Source organism: Homalodisca vitripennis, chromosome 2 (assembly GCF_021130785.1).
Source record: "Homalodisca vitripennis isolate AUS2020 chromosome 2, UT_GWSS_2.1, whole genome shotgun sequence".
In the NCBI taxonomy this organism is placed as follows: Eukaryota; Metazoa; Arthropoda; class Insecta; order Hemiptera; family Cicadellidae; genus Homalodisca; species Homalodisca vitripennis.
The window spans coordinates 73,779,549-73,804,035 of NC_060208.1; the positions used below are offsets into that span (position 1 = coordinate 73,779,549).

At 32.2% G+C, this 24,487-nt stretch overlaps 1 protein-coding gene across 1 annotated transcript; it reads left to right on the top strand.

Annotated features, from left to right (window-relative positions):
• Positions 1-346: 346 nt before the first annotated feature.
• On the top strand, positions 347-16,443 carry LOC124354177 (aspartate--tRNA ligase, cytoplasmic-like). The gene is made up of 3 exons (XM_046804444.1): positions 347-936; positions 7,954-11,055; positions 15,957-16,443. The coding sequence occupies exons 1-2, from the start codon at positions 789-791 to the stop codon at positions 9,498-9,500; spliced, it is 1,695 nt and encodes a 564-aa protein (XP_046660400.1). The 5' UTR covers positions 347-788; the 3' UTR covers positions 9,501-11,055; positions 15,957-16,443.
• The last annotated feature ends 8,044 nt before the right edge of the window (positions 16,444-24,487 follow it).

Below are 24,487 nucleotides of genomic sequence, written 5' to 3' on the forward strand. Positions count from 1 at the left end.
ACTGAAAAAGTAAGATTTGGCTATGTAGCCTTCTACAGAGTAAGTTAAAGCAATTTTTACATCAAGGCAGTTATTAGTTAAGGTAATTATTAGGTAATTTAAGGGGATTTTATACATTTCTAAACATACCCAACAATACTTAAAAGTTATTTACATATTGAAACAAAAAAAGTCTTCAAAAGAATACAAGGATAACGTTAATAAATTTTTATTACACTCAATTATGACTTTTGTGCTGTTTTTACCCACTGATGTATCTTCTCTATTGTGTTAGGTGTGTACATTTTCAAATAAAACACTATCAGTTAAGAAACATCTGATACAGATGTCTCTCTAATGATTCATGATAAGACTATCACAAACATAATGATTGGGCGCTCATAAATCATGAGTGACACAACCTGTTGAGAAAGCTTGAATAATTCCAAGTCAGGCAGGGAGACAACAGTGCTAGAATTACATGCTAACTTTATCACTATATAGTTTATGGCATGCAACTGCAGACAAACTTAACTGATAATTTTCTCTCACAATAATAGTATTGTAACGGCAATGAACCTCATTTAGCACCTTCCATGCTCAAGTGAAGTTTAATTAATTCCAACAGGACAGTTTAACTTTATTTCGAAATGGTAACTAAGCAAACTACTTATGTTGTATAAAATCACTGATGCCTATTAATAGTTGTAGTACTGAAAATGTGAAAAATAAAAAGTGTTGTTACTTATGTAGAGCAATTCTCGTGTTTGAGATCTGAGAAAAATAAAATTGTGACGTGTAGGAGTGAAATGTTGTGGTTCGCTGCTGTTTTTCTGATCACTTGTTGTGAATTAACCATACATGCTGAGAATTTAGATATAGAAATGCACAAGCGTCATAAATACGCTCCTAAAGTGGAGTTGCTAAAACCAAAGGGATTCAGTATTACAATTGAAGGTAATTTATTGCATTATTGAGCTTTGTTTTTATACCTTTTTAATTGTAGTTTAGAATATGAGGCTTTAATAGAATTAGAAGCTAGCTTTTATGTAAGGTAAAACTGAGCCCTTATGAAGGATTTCTACAGTGTAAGCCAAAGAGATAGAAGAGCTTTTTGTTCTGTAAACGTTCTTCCAAAAATTAATTCTTTTAAACTTCCCAAGTAAAAGGGAAATAATATTATTTTGTAAGTAGCAGTTACACTTGTTGTACAACTAATTCAGAAAACAGAATTTCTAGGTTTTTAATGGTTTTAGAATTTAGTTTTGACTATAAAAATATATAAGCAGTTCTGGTAATATGTATGGTATTATTTATGTATAAAAGTAAAGAAAATTTTATGTCTTGGTATCTTTTTCTAAAAAGCACTACTTTTGAAAAAATCAAATTGCCAGATGGAAGTCAATGCAAGTAAATTACTGACAGGATATTTGGTTGTAGCTGCTCAGGTGGCAAGATAAAGGGATGATTGTCAACTCAGCATTTCACTTCTCTGTATGAAACTAATAATTTCATGGATTTTTAGTGGTCCATGCAGGTTCAGGTATACACTTCTGGGGGCTTATTTTCATCAAAAAACTCTTATACAGATCAAATAACCTAAATTTTTTAGTAAATATCACATAGTATAGGCTTTTCTTTGGATTGTACACATTTTGCAAATCTCTGGTAATCTTCTATTAATAAAGACATAAATGGATAGTGGATAACATTTGGATACTAGCTGACCATAACTTTGTAAGTAGTAAAATCAATTTCATTATTTTTCACAAAATCCGTCAGAGCATAATCGAACAAGACCACTTTAAGGTTTCACTTGCACAAGCCAGGAGCAACAAACATTTTGTCTTTTCGTAGGCATCAGCTGTACAATAAAAAAATAACCCTAATTACCTTAATCAATTAATTAAGGTATTTTGTTGTAGGCATAGGTTAAAAACTTTTACAAGATACCAACTATTTAATTTTTATAACAATTCCAACTGTACTTTTTATAACAAAATCTGTCTACGGATAAGCGAGCACGACCACTTATAAATACGCTTACACAAGCCAGGAGTGCCAAACGCAGTTGAGAGTTATCAGTTGTTTGTTAGTTATTGTAATTGACTTTGGTTCAGTGTAATTCCGCTGCTGTAATAGCATTTATATTGTTGTTGCCCTGATCAAGAAAATATACAAATACATAGGTCTGGAAAATCTTCTTCGGTTAAATAATGTCTACTTCCGGTCTAAGGTATATCCGGCACTTATAGTCTGTTGAGTTCATATACGTATGTGTATCAATATTGTAGGACATGGAGAAATTGAGAAACAATTTTCAACTCCTATGGTGTTTAATCCTTATGAAAATAATTTCCTTTTATTCTCATGAAACACCAGTGTGTCAAATACTATCTTTCTAGGATATCAAGAAGTTGGGAAAATAAAAATATACCATAGTTATTTTAGGGATTTCAACCGCTATGTATAGTTAATCTGCATGGAAAGTATTTTATTTGTCTTGTGAGAACATAAGACACGTGTTTGTTAAATTCCATCAGTCTAGACCATCGGGAAAATTAAAAACAAAAATATTGTTTTCTAGGGGTTGTAACCCTTTTTAAATCTCTGTGGGTGGTTAATTTTTATGAAAATGATTTAGTTTTTCTATTTAAGTCATATATTTTATACTGTGATATTGAGAAGTTGAAGAATTAGTGATGAGTGAGTTAATAACATGTTTCAACTTATTGGATGTTATGGCAAAATTGTTGTCCATAATCAATTTTCTGATGGCAACAATTTTTTTATATTTTTATATTTTACGTTATAATTTAGTCCCATGTGCATCTGTTTCAATTATATTTCAGTATATTTATTATAGATCGGTCGAGTTGTTGATAGGTTATATTACAGTAGCTCAAGTCTCAAAACATTTCATGTTGTGGGGGAATTTTCCCTACCCACAGATGTATAGTCTTAGTGGGAAATTATTTTTCTAGCAATATATGTTTGTGTGTTTTAAAAATGTGTACGATTGGAAAATTTGTTTTTGAATCTGAATAACATGTGGCAATAAGAACACGTCAAAGTCAAACTTACAACTGAAAATTGTACTTTAAAAAATATTTAGTAAGGGCTGGATTTACATTTTAGCTGAAAGGCTATGGCCCAAACTGACAGATTTTGGGGAGGGAGCAGCAAATTGTGGTTAAAAAAATTCAGAATAAATATTACATTGAAATTTTTTAAACAGCCGAATAAGGCTGAAAAGGTGGACCCTACTAGTTGGTGCAGCTTATTCCAGAGGGGCTGGAAAATGTTCTGTCTGCTCATATGATATCTCTAATAGGAATTGCCCTATCTGCTTGAAATTTTGCACAAAGTCATATTTCAATAAATATTCCAACACATACAACATCATCTTTTGGTGACTTTGTGTGTAGAAAAAAAATAATAGAGTGGAGAGTTGTACACTTGGGCATTGTAGTACTCTATCTCACCAGAACTCAACCCTGCTGTAAAACCTACTTAATGAAAAATATTTGAAAGTATCACGTGGTAAGATATCTCAAAAAAAATTTCATCTGTAGATTTTAAGAATTGTGTGAAACCTCAACAATGATTTTTCTGATGGTGCATATCCAAACATGGAATTTAGATGAAAATCATTAAGCCTCATTAACTCAGTAGGTTGCACAATGTCTCTTGTCTGCTGTGGAGATGTAGAGATTTCTTTTCTGTACGATTGTCTGTCTATCTGTCCTTAGAACTTCTCGAGAATGAAAATATCAGCAAAGTCTGTTACGTAATACATGGTGTAGCGTATTTCTGCCATGTATTATCGTTAGAATTCAAGTATGATATTGATATGGTTGTATAATTATCCTGCCGTTGGCTACTGTACAGTATTTTTCGTTGGACCACTTATGAATCATGAATCTGCACCTATATTAACCAAGATACCTATATGATAAATTTTTATACAAAGTTTCAACTTGTTTTGAGTTTGTATGGAACAGTTATCGTTTTTACAAGCTACGTTATATAGCATATATATATATATATATATATATACAGGGTGTCCAAAAAGTCCTGGGTCGGTTAAATATTTTTCAAAATATTTCAAATAGAGCTACAAAACCTTACACAAAGTTACTGGACATAAAAATCTATTTTATCACATATTCAGTGATCCGCTACTTCCTCGGGGGGGCAGCCCGCTAGGAGTCAGAAGAAAATCTTAAATGTAAGCATAGGTTGATATGCATATCAAATAAAAGGTCTTTATTAGTAGAGTACAGAGCCGCAAACCCGACCTCAAACGGATAACCAAGTCAAAAATGACAGCCGTTCAAAGATGGCTAGAGTTTGCAACTTAGGTTAATGTAAAAAATACACTGATGAGCTTTTTGATTTTAACTTACTAACCCAAAACTGTTTACAATTAATTGTTGTTGTAGAATAATAAGTTTCACTATTTGCAATGATTTAGTCATTAGAAGATTACTACTTACAGAGAGCCTTTTCACAACATATGCTCGAAGTGTCCGCCTTCTGTTGTTTGACAGTGAGCTAATCGGTCCATGAAAGTAAAGAATTGTAAAGGCTGGTTACTCACAGTTTCAAGCAACTTGTGAAAGTGTGTGAGAGAGTAAGAGCTTCCAAGGACAGACAGTGAAATGTTCATCAGTGATCAGTCCCATGAAAGTAAAGAATTGTAAAGGCTGGTTACTCACAGTTTCAAGCAACTTGTGAAAGTGTGTGAGAGAGTAAGAGCTTCCAAGGACAGAAAGTGAAATGTTCATCAGTGATCAGTTCCATGAAAGTAAAGAATTGTAAAGGCTGGTTACTCACAGTTTCAAGCAACTTGTGAAAGTGTGTGAGAGAGTAAGAGCTTCCAAGGACAGACAGTGAAATGTTCATCAGTGATCAGTTCCATGAAAGTAAAGAATTGTAAAGGCTGGTTACTCACAGTTTCAAGCAACTTGTGAAAGTGTGTGAGAGAGTAAGAGCTTCCAAGGACAGAAAGTGAAATGTTCATCAGTGATCAGTCCCATGAAAGTAAAGAATTGTAAAGGCTGGTTACTCACAGTTTCAAGCAACTTGTGAAAGTGTGTGAGAGAGTAAGAGCTTCCAAGGACAGAAAGTGAAATGTTCATCAGTGATCAGTTCCCATGAAAGTAAAGAATTGTAAAGGCTGGTTACTCACAGTTTCAAGCAACTTGTGAAAGTGTGTGAGAGTGTAAGAGCTTCCAAGGACAGACAGTGAAATGTTCATCAGTGATTAGTTCCATGAAGGTAAAGAATTGCAAAGGATGGTTACTCACAGTTTTATTTTTAGCACTAAAATGTTCAAATGTGAATAACAAAGCTTTACACAGAATGATTCTTCCGAGTGAAAAGAATAGTGTAGTGCTCTGAAGTTTTAGACTAATTTCATAAAGAAAGTGATCAACTTTTAGATAACATTGTCATAGGGGAGGAAACACGGGTCTCTCATGTGATCCTAAAGTCTAAATGTCAATTAATTGAAGAGAGTCACTGGAAATCACCAATCAAAATCAAAGCCAAGCAGAATCTTAATGCTTAAGGTTATGGCAATGGCATTTTTGGATTGACATGAATGTTGTTACTTGAATTTAAGTGTAAAGGGACAACAATTAATGCAGCCACGTAAGCAAAGTGGTCTTCTGATGTGACTGATCAGATCTTTTGGTGGCAACAGAATGACTACCTACCAAGCAGTTCAGACTAGGTGCTGAGCAATTTTCATTTGTTTAGCTTTCTAAAGGAGCTCTTCAGCATCAAATGCATTTCCACAGATAAGAAAGTGAAAGAAATGGTTGAAGACTGTTATCCTTATGTCAAACTTCTATTACTTTGGGATATTTGTACAAGTAAAAGACAAATATTTATACCAAAATGAAAACTATGTAGAAAAATGCAAGGATGAAAAATGAAATCATTTATTTTTCAGTAATGATTTATTTATTTATAAGAAATGTAACCTTGCTCTTCCTTTGTATTTGAAAATGTATAGTAGCTACTGAAATACATATGTAGAAATGTAAGAATGTAATAATAAATAAACCTCCCCATAACATGCTTTTAATAAATACCCCAGAGTTAAATAAAAGTACAAATATTTTAAATTAATAATTTAAAATCTATTTTATGAAAAAGAACTGTTATGCCCCTTCTTTTCACACCACGCATGTCACTTCAAAGTCTCCTACATGAAAATGATATCAATTAACTTGAATAAAAAGTATTCACATTAAAAATAATAAAATTGTTTTACTAGCAGTATAATTACTACAATTATTGTAATGTTCAAAAATATTAGCTATACATAACTGATGGTATAACCCTTGGCCATGATAGTTTCCACCACTTAAAATACAACACATAACATAAAAGTAATATAAATCATCAACAGAAAACTTAATTAAAACAACCACATCAAAAAAAATTAAATTAAATTTCAAGGGTAATGACAACTGTTACTATTTCTTCTATTACAGAGATTTTCATCTTAATAATAAATGATTTTAGGGAAAGGTTTAATACCAAAATGGTATTATAAAACTTTCTTTGTTAAATTCACTGTATGGTAATCTTTCTATGTGGATTATTCAATATATGATCAATAGGATTGTGGTCAGGGCTCTTTCTTGGCCAGTCTATGCAGTATTAGTCACTGCAGTTTTGTAGATATACTATGACTGGTGCAGCGAAGAGTGACCTTGTATTGTCAGGCATCAGTATAAAGTTTCAGCCCATTAGTTCAACAGACAAAACATACATGACCCCACAACAACTCCATAAAACTCTAGGGGAGAAATATAAATCTCTCTACTCATCGTTTCCATGCCCACTCTCATCCATCCAGAACCCTCAAGTTGATGTAAGTCATCAGTGGACAACAATCATCATCAATCCAAGTCACATGGTAGAGAAAACCTAAGCCTATTTGCTTGATATTGTGCAGTAATACAGGAGTTATGTGGTAGGCCTCCTTCCACAGAGCTAATAGTCACTGAGGCATGTTCGTATCCTTTGTGCAGGACGTTTCCAATTTGCCTGATCATAATTCCTGGATCTGAGTACATGTGGTATTCCTTCTCTTGAGCACACAGACTCTTCCAAAAACGGTTATCCTCCCATTTTTAGTTCTTCTTCAACAGCTTCTTGGTCTTATGTTTCCAAGACACGCATTATAACTCTTCCATTGGTCATAGTTTAACACAAAACTATTTTACTAGCTCTCTATGGGAATAACCATCCCTGACTATAGCCCTTACTTCGGCACACTGACTCAGTAAAATTTTGAGACATTAACAATTGCACTACAGATATAATAAATATCACTTACCCAAAGTTGCAAAACTGCGTTAATTATTTGGGTTGTATTATTTGTTACCTCTTGTTGGATCAAAAACTAGGTAGCCATGAGTATCTAGTTAATCTGTCTTACTCAATAAATAATTTATTGTTTTTGTTTTACAATAATAGTCCTCATGAAAAAGCACCATATCAATTGTGCTCTTATAAAAAGTTGCAGAAATGTGTTGTAATACATTAAATACATTTTATTTATCTTGTACATTGTGAAGTTACTTTAAAGGATAAAACTTTCTTAATTTAATTTATTCCTATTAATAGTATTACCATAATTATTTTCAGTGATCTCCAAGGCAGTTAAGTTCAGCTAAGTTTAAAATAACAGCAACTGAGCAGGTGAAATGTAACACATTGAAATAATGTATGTAAAGGCAAAAAAAGTGGTAGCATTCCTCAGCAGATCTTTTGAAAGATACAACAGATATATTAAAAATCATTGTAACTGTAACTAAACATAAAAATGATTGTGATATAAAACATTCTACATGCAATGGCATATAAAATTAATTCAGAACAAATAGCTACAAATATAGATCTTAACAGTAGATATGTATTGACGTTTTTAAGAAAACAATGATTTAACAGGTTCAAATTGTGATCTTGGAATTAGACGAGAAAGATGGAAACGACAGCTGAATACCGAGCCAAACATCACAGATTTCTCACAAGGGAAGTATGGCACATTCGGTGTCATTTGTAGTTCTGAAAATGATATGAGAAGACACGACCAGTTTACCCTCATAAGGCAAATAAACAAAGAAGTTAAAGACAAGAAAGTACTAATAAGAGGTCGGCTACATCAAAGTAGAACCAGGGGTAAACAATGTTTCATAGTGCTTCGTCAACAAGAACATACAATCCAGTGTTTGTTGAAAGTTGGTTTACAGGTGAGTCGAGAGATGTTGAAGTTCGCTTCAAATATAGATAGAGAGTCAATAATTGATGTGGTTGGAACAGTTCAGTTAACTTCAATGGAGATCAGGTCCTGCACTGAAAATTGGGTTGAAGTACTCGTAGAAGAATTATGGGTAGTAAGTGTCTCAGAAGCTCTTCCGATTCAGGTTGTTGATTGTGCAAGATCAGAAAAAGGGCTTAACCCTGAAGGAATTGGACGAATACTTAACCCGTATGCTCTAAATATTCACGTAAATCAAGATAAGAAATTAGATTACAGAGTGCTGGACCTTAGAACTCCTGCCAATCAAGCAATTTTCCGTATTGAATCTGCAGTAAGTCGTCTGTTTAGAGAAATACTTGTACGGGAAGGTTTTTTGGAGATTCACACCCCAAAAATAATCAGTGCTGCCAGTGAAGGTGGAGCTAATGTTTTCACAGTTTCATACTTCAAGACCTTTGCATATTTGGCTCAAAGTCCACAATTCTACAAGCAAATGGCAATAGCAGCAGACTTTGATAGAGTATTTACAGTGGGTGCTGTGTTTCGAGCAGAGGAAAGTCACACATCGAGGCACTTGACAGAATTCGTAGGCCTCGATTTAGAAATGTCATTCAAGTTCCACTATTCAGAAGTTTTAGAGATGATTGAAAAGATTTTCATTGAGATATTTAAAACTTTGCAAAGCAATTACAGCAAAGAGATTACTATCATAAGGCATCAATTTCACTCTGAACCACTTGTGTTTACTGAGCCCCCACCAAGAATCAAGTTCTCAGAGGCTGTGAATATGTTGAGAAATGCAGGAAATTCGATTGAAACATACGCAGAACTTACTTCTTACCATGAAAAATTATTGGGTCAGCTGGTCAGAGAGAAATACAAAAGTGATTTTTTTGTCTTGGATAAATATCCTATGTCTACCCGTCCATTTTATACAATGCCTGATCCTAAAGATCCTAAATTTTCCAACTCTTATGATATATTCATACGTGGAGAAGAAGTTATGTCTGGTGGACAGAGAATTCATGATGCAAGCTGGCTGAGGAGTTCTGCTCTTCAGCAAAGAGTTGATTTAAATAAAATTAAGGCCTACATAGATGCATTTAGATTTGGCTGTCCACCACATGCTGGTGGAGGAATTGGGTTGGAGAGAACTGTTGCATTATTCCTTGGACTTGACAACGTTAGAAGAACATCAATGTTCCCTAGAGATCCTAAAAGAATAACACCTTAACATTAAAATTTTAATTGTTTCTGTAAACTATTTAAAATAAACAAATGACCGTTGTTTTTCGCTTTAAAAAATCAATATGAATAATAACATTTTGGAAGAAATTAATACAATAGATCAAGATTTCAATGTTTTTAATAATGGTTAGTTAAGGGTTTGTATTAGGGCTGTATAAAACTGTTCTTGTTGATCAATCCTCATGCTTAGTTTTAACAAGTCTGTTCGTTTACCCTGTTCAGTGGCATATTCGAGATTGGGGTTTGGGATTCTCATAACGGAGAGACATATTTTATGGGGGGAAGGGGAGGGCTTGATAAAAATCTCCTTAATTGTTATAAATTATATGCACAAGGTACTTAGAATATTTAAACCAATGCTTTTAAAAATTATATAATTTAATTTAACTACAAATATTGTTTTTATATTCCTTGTAATTTATTTATTAACATGAATGTTATCTCACTATTTACTATGTTACAATGAGTAACATGAAATAACTAGCATATTACATTTTTGTAAATCTTCTATGAGTTGCAGTGTTCTTTGGGAATATATTTGAATTAGATTCCAATTGTAATCAAAATAACTTACTAAATGTATTAAGCTAGATGTACTAAGCAAGTAAAACATAACATCAGATTTGAATTAACTTTTAATTTAATTTTTACTGATTCTTATGATATTTTTATTAATGTTTATGTTTATAATAAAAACAAAGTATGTTCAGATCAAATACGTTTGCTGCTTTCTTCACCAACTGCCGGACTAACTGCATTTATCCTAAGAGTATTCTTTCCTGAGCTGATGGGTAATAATAAATGCACATCTATCACTGCAATTGCAATATTTTGTTTTGCTTGTTTTGATTTAATCCAATACTGTACAATTTAGTTACTAAACATTTTAAGTATATCCTTGCTAAGAGGATTTTATTATCTTTCCTAGATAGATTGGGGGCTTTCTACTCCTCCCCCCTCCAAATATGCCATTTTCCGTGCTCCAAGCAACTTGGATCACTAGAGAGCAGCTTAGATCATGATCAAGGAAAGATTATTTAGCAAGAGAAAATTTAGAGCACTCAGGATACATCTAACCTGGTCGGGATAAACAAATTTTGGCTTTTTGATTTGACTATTACTCCAAATAAGAATAAAAGTTTAACTTAATCATAATATTTATCTTTATACTTACAGACTTTGTATTAGGATTAATGGAATCACTTAGTTTTATGTAGTATTCATTTGCATTTATTTCTTTGTGTGTTTCTTAAATCAATTTTATTTATTGGTTTTGTAGGGTAAAACAGACCTCAAAATAGAAGGATCCAAATTTAACATCATATGATTTAAACATTTAGGATAAAATTTAACTTTTAGCATTTGTTTTTATTTACCTTAATTACTACAGTGCATTCACACAATTTTAAACAGTACAATTTTTATTAGAATAAACATATCCAAATTATTTGTACATAACTAACTCTACTAGAACAAAATTTAACAAATAAAATTAATATTGAAAATGTAAATTAAAACTATAAATACTGTTTTCAGTTCAGGTAGAGCTTTTGTGCCACTTAGTTCATAACCCTATATAAGATAATTATGTAATTACTTTTTATGTGCAAAATTTACTTATTACAAGGCAATAGTGTACATAAATTTGCCTCTACTGCTTACAGTAAGTAGATGATACCAGAGGAATGGAAACTAAACCTAAGATACTACAGGTATTCAGAAGTTTTATTGTTGCCAATTTTTATTGTAGTCTAGTGAGAAAATACATCAGACATCACAGGATAACCAAGTAAAGCTAACACCTCTGATATTTGGCTACTGTGTGATTTTTGTCGTCTTATCTGTATTGGAGGTTTTAGCTTTTGTTGGCTGAATTAAATGCATTATGTTTAAAACATTTCTTAAAGCTAACAATTTTTAAAAAGTTATTTTGTTGAAGAGAAGAATTAATGTTTTGAGGATCTTATGATGAAAAGTGTCTTATAAACGCTGTTAAGGAAACGACCAACTTTTAGAAAAATGTTAACAATGTTGAGTTCCAAAATCGTTGCAGTTAAAAAACCAAATAAATCAGTTTTAAAACGTAAACTTATTGGCTTATTAACATTGTTTACTTTAGTATACAAGGATTTAAAAATTACAAATAACCGAACAAAATTGCTTTGAAAACAAGTTTTCTTAATATTCCAAAAAAGAATGACATTACTTGTTCTAAACATTAGTAATTACTATTTATTTCTGTTTTAAATAAACCTGTCCACACTATTGTTTATTCATGTGTCATATCAGTAAACTATTTTCTTGAAAATTTTGATACCCAGTACTCAAATTGAATATTGTAAGAAAAATAAGAAGTTATAACATATTATTTTTCATTAACTTTGAAAAAATTTAAGTTGTGCATTTTTCCATAGTAACCTATTTTGTGATACGAGACATGCTCCTCATAGAAGAAGACTCACATGATATGAGCTGATATTATTTTAAAAAATAAACATTTAATCTTGCAATCTTTTGAGTGTATTTGAAAGCAATATTACATTTAGTGATACATAAATAAATGTTAAACAATCCAAAATGGAAGCTACACAATTTTACTTTTTATTCATGCTTTTGTTATTTTCACTAATTTTATAATACTTTTGTTAAATTAAAGAACAACTCTTGGTTCAACACACTCTGCCATATCAAGGCAAAACAGATCTGAACGATTGTTATGACGAAACGTGTGCAAACTATATACAATGACTAAACCCAATGTTTATCAGTCTATCATTACAAAGCTTCTTGTTAGAGTCATAGTTAGTTAACTGATTGTAGTGAACCCACAGTGCAAGTACTGTAAATTAAACCTGTGAATTCAAGTAACGTAGTAGAAATGCAAATTTTCACAACAATATTTCTGGTTTTGTCTGTGATTATTTCTGTGTGTGCCTCAATTAAGTTGAAGTACAACATTGAAATCAAGTTGTTAAAACCAAAAGGATTCAGTTCAACACTTTCAGGTAATTAACAAATATTTGGCTATGAGCTTTAATATCTAATTGAATCAGAAATGTCAATAACTAAACTGTTATTTGGAATAAATGTTCTTCATATAGACAACAATGTTACCCTGAGAAAAAGGATAAGGTAGTGATAGAATTGAGGAACCTCAGTGGCATGTCCACTGACAATCTCGAGTAACAAGGCCTTCTTTTGTACTTAATACAAGCAACGGTGTACCAAGATGTAAATTAAGCAGTGTGCCTAATTCTTAATCTAAATAGAAGATACAAAGTGTAGTAAATTTACATAAGCCGCATCTCATTGTTGGGTCCTGAAACTGTTTCATTTTGCAGAAAAGGCTGGTAGTTACATATCTTTGACAAATTTTGGATTATGACATTAAATAACCAGGAAGGGCTGGTAGTTGGACTAAGACAAAAACAATAACAATATCATTGAAACTTAGGATTTGAGTTATAGATAGTGTAGGTTCAAATCCTGTCTTTCATAGCACTTTTTTATCAATACTCTAGACTTTGTACTGCACCAACTTTCTCCCTTATTCTGTTTAATAAGATTCTCAAAAAAGCCAGTGACTGACTTATGGAGAAGGACAAAATAAGAATAAAAATGGCATCGACCTCTTCTCGTTTATTGATAATAAAATAAATAAATATTGTTAAAATATGGCATTAACCTTCTACCTTGACATTCTGGACATTGCGTTTTACACTATCAGTCAATTCGGGAGATAGTCTAATTTAAATGCTGCTTTGATCCTCTTTGGTTTCAGTTTCAAACAACTAAAGTTGAATCTTTTTTTATAAAAAGAAAATTCATATATATATATATATATAAAATGAGCTATTTTTAACTATTCAATAAGTTATAAATAGTAGATTCATTTAAAAAAACCAATGACAACTATTACCATGACATTTAAAAACTTGATTTGAAAAGAAAACCTTATTTTTTGTAACAATTTCTTAACTTTGTTCTTTAAAACATTGAACTAAAGAAAATTATTACTAACCACTAATTTTATAATACTTACTTAATAAAAAATTACGATTACCTGCTGAATTATTATAAAACTTAAACCACTGGTACAGTCCCAACCATGCAATAAGGTTTCAATTTCATTTGACCCCAAATTAAAGTCCCATATTTTGTAAGTTTTGGGCAGAAATTTTAAGATTTATGCAGTAATATAAAAATTTACCAACATTTATTTATTATGTGTTTTAGGGCATTTGTGAATGAAATTTGATTTGATTTATAGATTTATTATTCTTTTGACAAGTTTCTTTTTTTACTATAAAAGTAGCATTTAAGTCAACAAAAATTGTTGTTAATGCGGCAACATTATATTACATTCTCGTTTTGTATAATATGATAAAGTACAAATAGAATTGGATATTACAGAGCCATGCTCATCAAGAAGGTAAATGAACCTCACAACTACAATGAACTCAAAGTCAATCTCGATTTTGTATAAAGGCATACAACACATCATACAGGAGTCTTCAGAATCTTCAGACATGCAGCACACAGCATTACATTTTCATTGGATCAAATACAGTTTTGTCATATAATTATTTTGTCTCATCAAAATATTTAAAAGGGTATAGAATTTGGCTGATCTTTTAATTATACATGTTCATGAGGCCACAGGAAAAATATGTGGAGTCTTGGTAGGAGGTTTACCCAACCATGGGGCAAGGTCATCTGAGGAAACATACTCACAAGAGGATATTTGTAGGGAAAACATACACTTTAGTTTGTAATCAGCAGAAGAATATTCTGAATTAGGCTATTTTTTAAATGCCCAGTTCTAAAAAGGAATCACTTTACAATAGCCACTCATTCAAATAAGTGTTATAAATTTCCTCAGCAGGACCAAATCAGGCATCTTAAGCTGTTTGTGGTGCTGAAATTGTAGATAAGGTGATTTCCAGTTCATGTTCGGTTCTTGTATTGTCTAATACAAGTTTGGCTGGCCATGATAAATATTATTTATTCTGTAGCTTCTCGTATGACATACCGGTATACATGTTTTTACTCATACATTATGGAGACACATATCAATTAATAAAATGTCACAGAAAACTATGTTATGGTTCAACTAATAAAAATCAGCCTCATTTGTCTGATACAGGAATCAAAAGTTACAGAAATTGTTTAAAATATCAACTAAAAATAAACCTTGATTTGTTAAATATTATTAATTTTTCTCTTTTATAGGATTACTTTTCTGCTAAAGTAACAGAAATTGCAGTAAATCCTATACAAACTAATCTGTTGGGGCACTATTACCTCAAAAACATAGAGGAATGTGCAAATATATACATCTGTAGTAAAAATTGTTTACACTGTACATTTGTCATCATGTACTTGCAATGTGATACCATTTTACACTGAGGGGTGCTAACATAATTCATTTCAATGCAGTGTATATGCCTATTGTGGATATGATTCCACTTCATTGATCACCATCAATTAAGTTTATTTCTTGAACTCATTGTGTGTTCTTTAAACTATAAGAATTCTGCAAATCACTGACAACCTTGCTTTGATGAACCTAGAGTAATGCTGTATTTTGACATTATAAGTCATACCATCTTCTTAATTATACAAGCTAGAAGAAATAAAACGATTGACCCACTTAGTTACCCCCATAAAATTATCGGCTTAAATTTACCCATGCACTTTAAATGAGTGCAACAAAAGCAGATGTACTTACACTTGGGAAGGTAATAATCATCCATGGATATCAGTAACCATAAATGTTAAGGTATTGGGGAATGAGACATAGGTTGGATCAATCGCTTCAACCAACAGACCTAGCTCACAAAGGATGGTTGGAGAAAGCAGGCTTCCATAAGTTTCAAAAGGAGTTATCTCCTGAGACTGCTCCACCTTATCCTTCCCATCATCCTTAATCTCCTATCAAACCTAAAACTACACAAAGGTCCTTTAGTTAAGTGACCTGAAGTTAAGCATGCAGAGATTACCTAGCAAAGTTTTACTGGTAATGAGATCTGGATCTCGCACTATGCTTCAAATGCAACAAAGTGGCATTGTTCCATAATCTAAGAACAAACCACATTGAGCATTTGATATTTGGCAGGATTCTTATTCCATTGGACGCTTTAAAAATTTTCAATCGAATAGTGAATGAATGTCCTAAATGGATTGTTGGTAATGTTAATTCGCATAGTGGTAAGCACTAACATTATAGATCAGGCACCAACAGTAAAATTGGGGTGATAACGTCATATCAGATCAAAACAGTTTTTTCATTGTGAATAAGTCCATAAATAAAAATTAACTGATTTACCTGTAATCATCATGTGAGTTAATCATCATATAAGTTGATTTCCTGTCATTTTTAAAAGATACTTGAATTTATATAAAAAGACCTTCTAACTGAAAGTGGATTGATTGTTGGCAGATGCTCGAGACATCAGACAGTTGCACATATTTTGGAACTACAGAAAGCCGTACAATCGCACAAACCCTTACTCGACGACTGACTTTACTAATGTCACATTCAACGAGAATTCTGCTCGGACGATTACCGTAGCAGACAATGACATTCAGCTGCACATTGGAGACAGTATTTTCTACTGGCTGCTGCTCATTACTAAGGAATGGGAGAGGATCACACTACACAAGCAGAACTTCTGGGTCAAGTTTGACCAGAAGGTTTGGGATGGAGTACCAGAGCCTTTTTCTGAAACATACTATCGAGATTTTGACAAGTATCACTTAAATGATGAAATGTAAATATTACCAAAGAAAATTGATGTTAAATCATGAATACCATCAAGTTACACTGCAGTAAGATTCTTTTCATTCAGTCATTTTCATGTATTTAGATTTTCACTGGTATGTTTGTTACTATTTGACTAAACATAAATAAAAAGCAATAAATATGTTCTATTTTTACTTCCTTTACAAACTATACTGACATAGGGGAAAGCATAGCCAAACCAGAATCCAAATGGGGAAGTTAAGAGGCTAAACCATGGTCATTCTTTTTGTAACATTTTGGAATAAAAATGTGAATGAAACAAAAATTTAAAGTACAGTATAAAGGGTGTCCAGCAACCATTCGAACAAACTTTGCCACATTGTTCAGCAGGCCAAAACTAACAAATAATGCAATATAACAGGTGCCCTATTTCACTTCGTTTAGCATCTGTCTGTCTGTATGTGTTTTTTGGGAAAAAAATTACGACTCAAAAACCACTTAAGATACAGAATTCAGTTATGTTAACCTAGTGTTGGTCCTTTTCAGTGAAAAAAATTAAACAAATATCTCATTGCATTTCAAAATGGCGGCCGTTCAAAATTTTCAAATTGTATTAGCTTTGAAACTGCTACTTTGACAACAAATTCACCTAGGCTAGATAACTTATTTAGCGTATTTTATTACCAATTCAACAATTTTTGTTTCAAAAAGATTGAGTAACAAATAACTGAGTTACAGCACCAAACGTAAAAACAGGTTAAATCCATGCATTGCAAGTACATACAACAATGTAGTGGATTTTTACGAATAAACTTTTTAAGGTTCTTTATTAAAATACTGAACAATTATTATAACCTATAAAAATATTACTATCATTTTTGTTCCATTTACAGTAATCAATGTGTTACACACACACACACAAATAAAAAAGAAACAAACTATTCACAATGCTCTTAAAAAAACAATAGCATAATATTACATGAAAACAGCTGACCAACAATCAGCAACCAAATCAGATGTTGTAAATGAAGAAAAACTAATAAACAAACTATCAAGACATTGTTGAGCAAGTCTGTGTTTTGAACGTGATTGTCACTGTTTGAATGTTCTGTTCTTCTTTGTAATTCCTGTTAATTTAAATTTCTTTTATTACTTCGTTTCTTGTACGATATGAACCGTTTTACTTTTGAAGAGTATGCTGATATTCACTTTGTGTACGGACTTGCTGGAGGCAATGCCAGATTAGCTAGCAGATTCTACAGAGAGCGCTTTCCAGATAGGCTGCACCCAGTTCATAGCGTCTTCAGTGCCGTTCATATTCGTCTTAGGGAAACTGGACATTTGAAAAATAATGTTGTAGAACGAGTAAAATCCGTAATGACTGTTGATTTTGAAGAAGAGGTTTTATTATTCGTAGAAGAAAACCCCTCCACCAGCGTTCGCGCTATTGCTCATAATTTGGATATATGCAAAAGTTCTGTGTGGAAAGTGTTAAATGAAGAACGTTTGTGCCCTTACAGACATCAGAAAGTACAAGCCTTAGAACCTGCAGATTTTCCTCTCAGGGTAGACTGCTCTCGTTGGTTTCTTCACAAATTAGTTGATGAACCCGATTTTTTAAGGTATGTTCTCTTTATTGACGAAGCGTCATTTACTCGAGATGGCATATTTAATAGCCGAAACAGCCATTTATGGGCTGAAAAGAACCCTCATGAAATTGTGCAACGTAAGTTTCAGCACAAATTTTCTGTCAATATCTGGGCTGGAATAGTAGACGGATATTTGATTGGGCCACACATTATACCAAACAGACTGAACCTACTTATGAAGTTTTTTTGAGGGAAATCTTACCTGAGCTGTTGGAACATGTTCCTATTGAAACTAGACAAAGAATGTGGTTCCAACACGAGGGAGCACCGGCCCACTTTTCCCTGATTGCTAGACAACATTTGAATGAAGTGTATGGAGATCGTTGGATTGGACGTGGAGGTCCCGTCCCTTGGCTTCCACGGTCACCTGACCTCATTGATTTTTACTTGTGGGGATACATGAAGCAATTAGTGTATACCACTCCCATACAGAATGAAATGGATCTAGTAGCTAGATTTGTTGAGGCTGCTGCAGTTATTCAAGACAGTAATCATTTTGGAGGGGTGAGAGAATCGTGCTTACGACGCTTCAGAATCTGCAACGAGTTACAAGGACGCCACTTTGAGCAACAATTATGAAAGTTTTTCAGTAATGTAATCATTGATTTCTTAATAAAAAATATCATGTTCAATAAAATTTTTCAAACACATTGAATTAATTACGCTGTTTCACACAATTGCCATGTAAGAAAACCCTACACCCAACTATAACGTAGCCCTATTAACATTTTTTTAAGATTTAAAAACCGGGATTCACAATTGGTTAGGAACTTTTTTTAAATGTACCTTAAAACAAATTTAAAAAATAAATATTAAATTTCAGGTTATAATATTGTTCAGTATTTTAATAAAGAACCTTAAAAAGTTTATTCGTAAAAATCCACTACATTGTTGTATGTACTTGCAATGCATGGATTTAACCTGTTTTTACGTTTGGTGCTGTAACTCAGTTATTTGTTATTCAATCTTTTTGAAACAAAAATTGTTGAATTGGTAATAAAATACGCTAAATAAGTTATCTAGCCTAGGTGAATTTGTTGTCAAAGTAGCAGTTTCAAAGCTAATACAATTTGAAAATTTTGAACGGCCGCCATTTTGAAATGCAATGAGATATTTGTTTTATTTTTTTCACTGAAAAGGACCAACACTAGGTTAACATAACTGTTAAGTTTGAATTCTGTATCTTAAGTGGTTTTTGAGTAGTAATTCTTTTCCCAAAAAACACATACAGACAGACAGACGCTAAACGAAGTGAAATAGGGCACCTGTTCTATTGCATTATTTGTTAGTTTTGGCCTGCTGAACAATGTGGCAAAGTTTGTTCGAATGGTTGCTGGACACCCTGTATATTATTATAACACCATTTCAGTGTGTTAAACAGCCAATTTTGTTTATTAGAATTTATTTTATTTTTTGCAGTTTCCCCTCCCTGGGTACATCCATGAAAGAAGCACTAACCTAGCAACAGCAGAACTGACATTAAAAAGTCAAAACAGTTTTTACATCATGAATCCACTAATAAATTATGAACTAATTTTTTTAAAGTTAGCTGCTTTGATAAATAAATATTAATTTTTAACTAAACATCACAATTTGGTTCAGAACGTTTTTTTTTTTTAATTGTCAAGAAATGAAAGGGTTCTTTGGAGTTGTTTATTAGTTAGATTTAATATGTCGAGTTTCATCACTATGAGACAATCTGTTTAAATGACTCTTGAAGATGAGTTTTAGAGAGATACTTATAGAGACATACATTTTTTTAGATTTATATTAAATATATTTTGATTTAACAATTTTTAAGAACTCATTGGTTATAATAATAAACGTTTACTCAATAAACTGAGTTTTTAAATTTTTATTTGTTGTTATAAATAATATGGTTATTTAGTAAAATGTTAAATATTTTACAAAATTAATAGAACAAGCACTACTAACTACCCAAACATCAAACCTGGTAAAAAATGGTTCTGCTCATTTAATTGGTTAATGCTCAGAAAACACAAACTTACACAATCATATACATCCACACGGACATGTTTAAGAGTCTTCATGTAATGTAAGTAACAGATTTTATCTTGGCATCATGAATGGTAAGAAATCTCGTATCAGTAAATGATAGTAAATGACTGAAACAATTCTTTACGCTGTGCAACCCTTCCATTGTCAAATCTAATTTTATGTTGTGTTTATCTAAAAGGTAAACATATAAAAAAACTCTTTATAAACAACTGTTGTGAATATGTATTAAATTTAAAATTCAAAGCATTACATGGTTATTAAATAGTACAAAATTATTTCAAACTATAAAATTTAAAAATACTGCTAAATGAAATTTAATGTAATTAACAAACAAATTCATTATGCTGTTATAAAGCATACATATACAATAGCATATATACAGGGTGATTCAAAACTAAACGGCAATCTCTCGAGAGCTTATTCTATAGCTAAAAACAAGTAAAAAAGTTCATATAACCATATGCCCGGAAACGCTTCGTTAGCGAGTTACGCCTAGCGAAAGATTTCGCCCGGATTTCAGAACCCTTGGTGAAGTCAGGCCGTATAAAAATGGTAAAGGTAGTTACAAAGATACAAATACGATTGTTTTTTATGTTTTTATATCTGACAAATTTATTAAAATTCGTCCCAGAGCTGTAAATGCAATACTTTCAGAGATATCTTACGTAAAACACAAGAATTGGTGCAAAGAAATAACACATTTTTGTGTTTAACATAAGATTACTTCCATAAATGTTAAATAAAGGTCATTTTTTTCTTAAACAGATTTGTAGAACATTTAATTCTGAAAAGATTCATGTGAATTATTTAGGAAAAAAATTAATAATAGGTATTGAAATTTAGCTTTATTTAAAAATAAAACAGACGCACAAAAATGCATATTCTTATCTGCATATTCTTATCTGCATAAAATATGAACTAATGTTTAGGTTGTGAGTAACAGCTGATCATTTATTCAACACTTTTTATCGTCATATTTTCTTTGCAAAGGTTTGCAATATCAGCTAATCAACAATTCAGTTCATGAAGCAATATTTGAATAACCTTTATGGAGGTTTTTGTATTGTGGCGTGTGAAGATTGTATTTTGTGAGATCCTGTGATTATTTGGAAATATTTTATACAAGTGTATAAAATATTTTATTAAATATTTATTTTTAAAATATTTTATTAAATATTTTTATAAAAGTGTATGTAATTATCTTAGTAAATAATGGCAGATAATGTAAATGGTATGTATTCGTTTGAAGAGTATACGGACATGATACTGATTTACGGCAAAGTTAACAAGAATGGTTTAGCTGCAGTTCAGGAATATCGTGATACTTTTCCACATCGAAGAACACCTGATCGCAAAACATTTGAAGCTGTGGAGAGACGACTTAGAGAAACTGGTAGCTTTAAACCGAAGCGAATAGATACTGGTCGTCAACATAGCGCAAGGAACTATAATAATGAACAAGCAATAATAAATGCTGTAGAATTATCACCAACCACAAGCACCAGACGATTATCACGTCAGTTAAATATTTGCCAGTCAAGCGTATGGCGGACACTTCATGAAGCACAGTTGTACCCATTCCATATAACACGTGTTCAAGACTTATTACCGCAAGATCTTAATAAACGGAAGATGTTCTGCCGCTGGTTAAGAAGAAATTGTTTCCGACATCAGTATTTTCTTCGGCGTATTCTCGTTACTGATGAATCCTGTTTTACTAGAAATGGAATTGTAAATTTTCGTAATACCCATACTTGGGCGTACGACAACCCACATGAAACCGCGACGAGGCATTTTCAACATACATTTTCAGTCAATGTATGGCTTGGTGTTCTGGGTGATAATTTGATTGGTCCATTTTTCCTCCCTAATCGACTTAATGGAGTAGCGTACTTAAATTTTTTAAGAACAAACCTGCCTACCCTCTTGGAAGATATTCCTGTTCAAAACAGAATAAATACATGGTTTATGCACGACGGAGCACCTCCACATTTTTCTAATGATGTGAAAAACTATTTAAATGATACATACGGTAGACAATGGATTGGTCGAAATGGACCAGTAAAATGGCCACCACGTTCTCCTGACCTCACGCCAGCAGACTTTTTCTTATGGGGTTGGATGAAGTCAATTGTTTATTCAAAACGGATTAACACCATAGAGGAGTTACGTAATCGCATTACAGAGGCGGCAGAAACTATCAAGAATGCTCCAAACGTTATGAAACGCGCTAGAAAAGAGTGGATTCGTCGTGCGAAAACGTGCATTGCTAACAACGGAGGACACTTTGAGCAACTATTATAGGTGATTATTACAGTTTTATAAAGGTAAATACATTTTATGTTAATGTTCAGTCTAGAATAAATGATCAGCTGTTACTCACAACCTAAACATTAGTTAATATTTTATGCAGATAAGAATATGCATTTTTGTGCGTCTGTTTTATTTTTAAATAAAGCTAAATTTCAATACCTATTATTAATTTTTTTCCTAAGTAATTCACATGAATCTTTTCAGAATTAAATGTTCTACAAATCTGTTTAAGAAAAAAATGACCTTTATTTAACATTTATGGAAGTAATCTTACGTTAAACACAAAAATGTGTTATTTCTTTGCACCAATTCTTGTGTTTTACGTAAGATATCTCTGAAAGTATTGCATTTACAGCTCTGGGACGAATTTTAATAAATTTGTCAGATATAAAAACATAAAAAACAATCGTATTTGTATCTTTGTAACTACCTTTACCATTTTTATACGGACTGACTTCACCAAGGGTTCTGAAATCCGGGCGAAATCTTTCGCTAGGCGTAACTCGCTAACGAAGCGTTTCCGGGCATATGGTTATATGAACTTTTTTACTTGTTTTTAGCTGTAGAATAAGCTCCCGAGAGATTGCCGTTTAGTTTTGAATCACCCTGTATATATGGCAGATACGGCCAAATACAATATAATTGAATCGTAAAAAGTAAGGGCTCTGTGGTGTAATGGTAGCACATTCACCTGGCAAGTGAGAGATCCGGGTTCGAGTCCCTGCGGAGCAAGTACTTTTTGTGATTCAATGTTTATTGAAATTATATATATATATAATTTTGGGACATTGGAAATCTTTCTATTCGGATCTGCATTGGTGCGGAACTGGAAGTGTCATGAGATAGAACCGAGGACAGTCAGGCCCCTCCCTCTGCTTCTGGTCACCCTCACAGCTCTCCAGGTAGGCCAACTATGAGCCTAAAATTATCAGATGCTCGAAAAGAATCATGATGTATGGCAATTCTGTACATTTTTATATCATAATCCACAATATTGTGAAGAATTTATTGTAAAGTCGAGACTTTGAATACTTTTGTGTTTGTTTGCTTATGTGGATTGATTCCTAATTTATTTTTCAATACTTATTATAATATGCATAGTATTTCATATAAAGTTTCTCAAATAAATGGTGAGAGAACGGATTATTGTAGAATAGTGAACTAAATGGCTTCTCTACAAAATGAACCCTTTGAGAATAGTTTTAAAATATTTTAATTAATTTTCAGAACAGAATATGCCAAAATCTAAAAGCCTGGATTTGATTTGAGTTTTTCAAATGTGAACATGTTTATTGTTCTGTATTATTTTAAAGGTCTCTGTAAGTTTGATTTCCGTAATACTACACTACATTCAACAGTTGTTGTATCTACTTTTAAAGTACAAAACATCTTTTAGAGGTTGAAAATAAAAATATTCCAACCTTGGTTTCAAATTTTAAAACAGTTTACAGTGTAATTATATTTAAAAAAAGACAATTGATACATTATATTGTTATAATGATAAAATCATTAGAGTCTGAGCTATATTGAACAATTAATTCTCTCTCTCCCTCCCTGCCTTCATGACAAATTTTTATCTCTGATATTTCATAACAAAAATCAAAATTGACACTTTTTAAAATTTTCTGGCAATTCCAAGGAACTTAACTCCCACCGAGTTATGAACACACTTCGAAACCGCACCTGCATGTACTCTGAAGTGGAGTTCCAGGCACGTCAGGCAGACTAGACAAGAAAGACTAGCCCATAACATAAAGTCCACAGGGATATATTCAGCGTCTGCACTGTTTAACACATGACTATATAAATAAGAGCTATTTCGTTGGATTTATGTAGCGCTTGTGATGCTGGGATCCGTTAGACTGTGATGTCTGTTACCTCAGTGACAAACTCGGCCCCCTGCAATGCATCTTTGAGAATACTTGATGCATTTTGTTATTATTTGCCGACATTAATAGTGACAGGTACATATATGTAATTGAACTCATTTCCATCAAATTCAATAAGTTATGAAATAAATTTATATAACTAAACCGTTAAATAATCCACACACTACACAAACAAACCTATGTTTAATATTTAATTCGTCTAACAAAAAATAAGTTAAACCTATTTAAGTACAAATTATTCTTGGTATATAATCACTATTTCTTATGTGGTGATTTACCCTTAAATATTAAAATACAATAATTGATTTTTTATTTACTCCAAATTTGTTGTGATTTAAACATTGTTGCTTCCACACAT

Coding starts and splice junctions, on each gene's coding strand:
- LOC124354177 (XM_046804444.1), top strand. CDS start 789: ATGTTGTGGTTCGCTGCTGTTTTTCTGATCACTTGTTGTGAATTAACC. Junction 937..7,953: donor ATTCAGTATTACAATTGAAG/GTAATTTATTGC, acceptor ATGATTTAACAG/GTTCAAATTGTGATCTTGGA.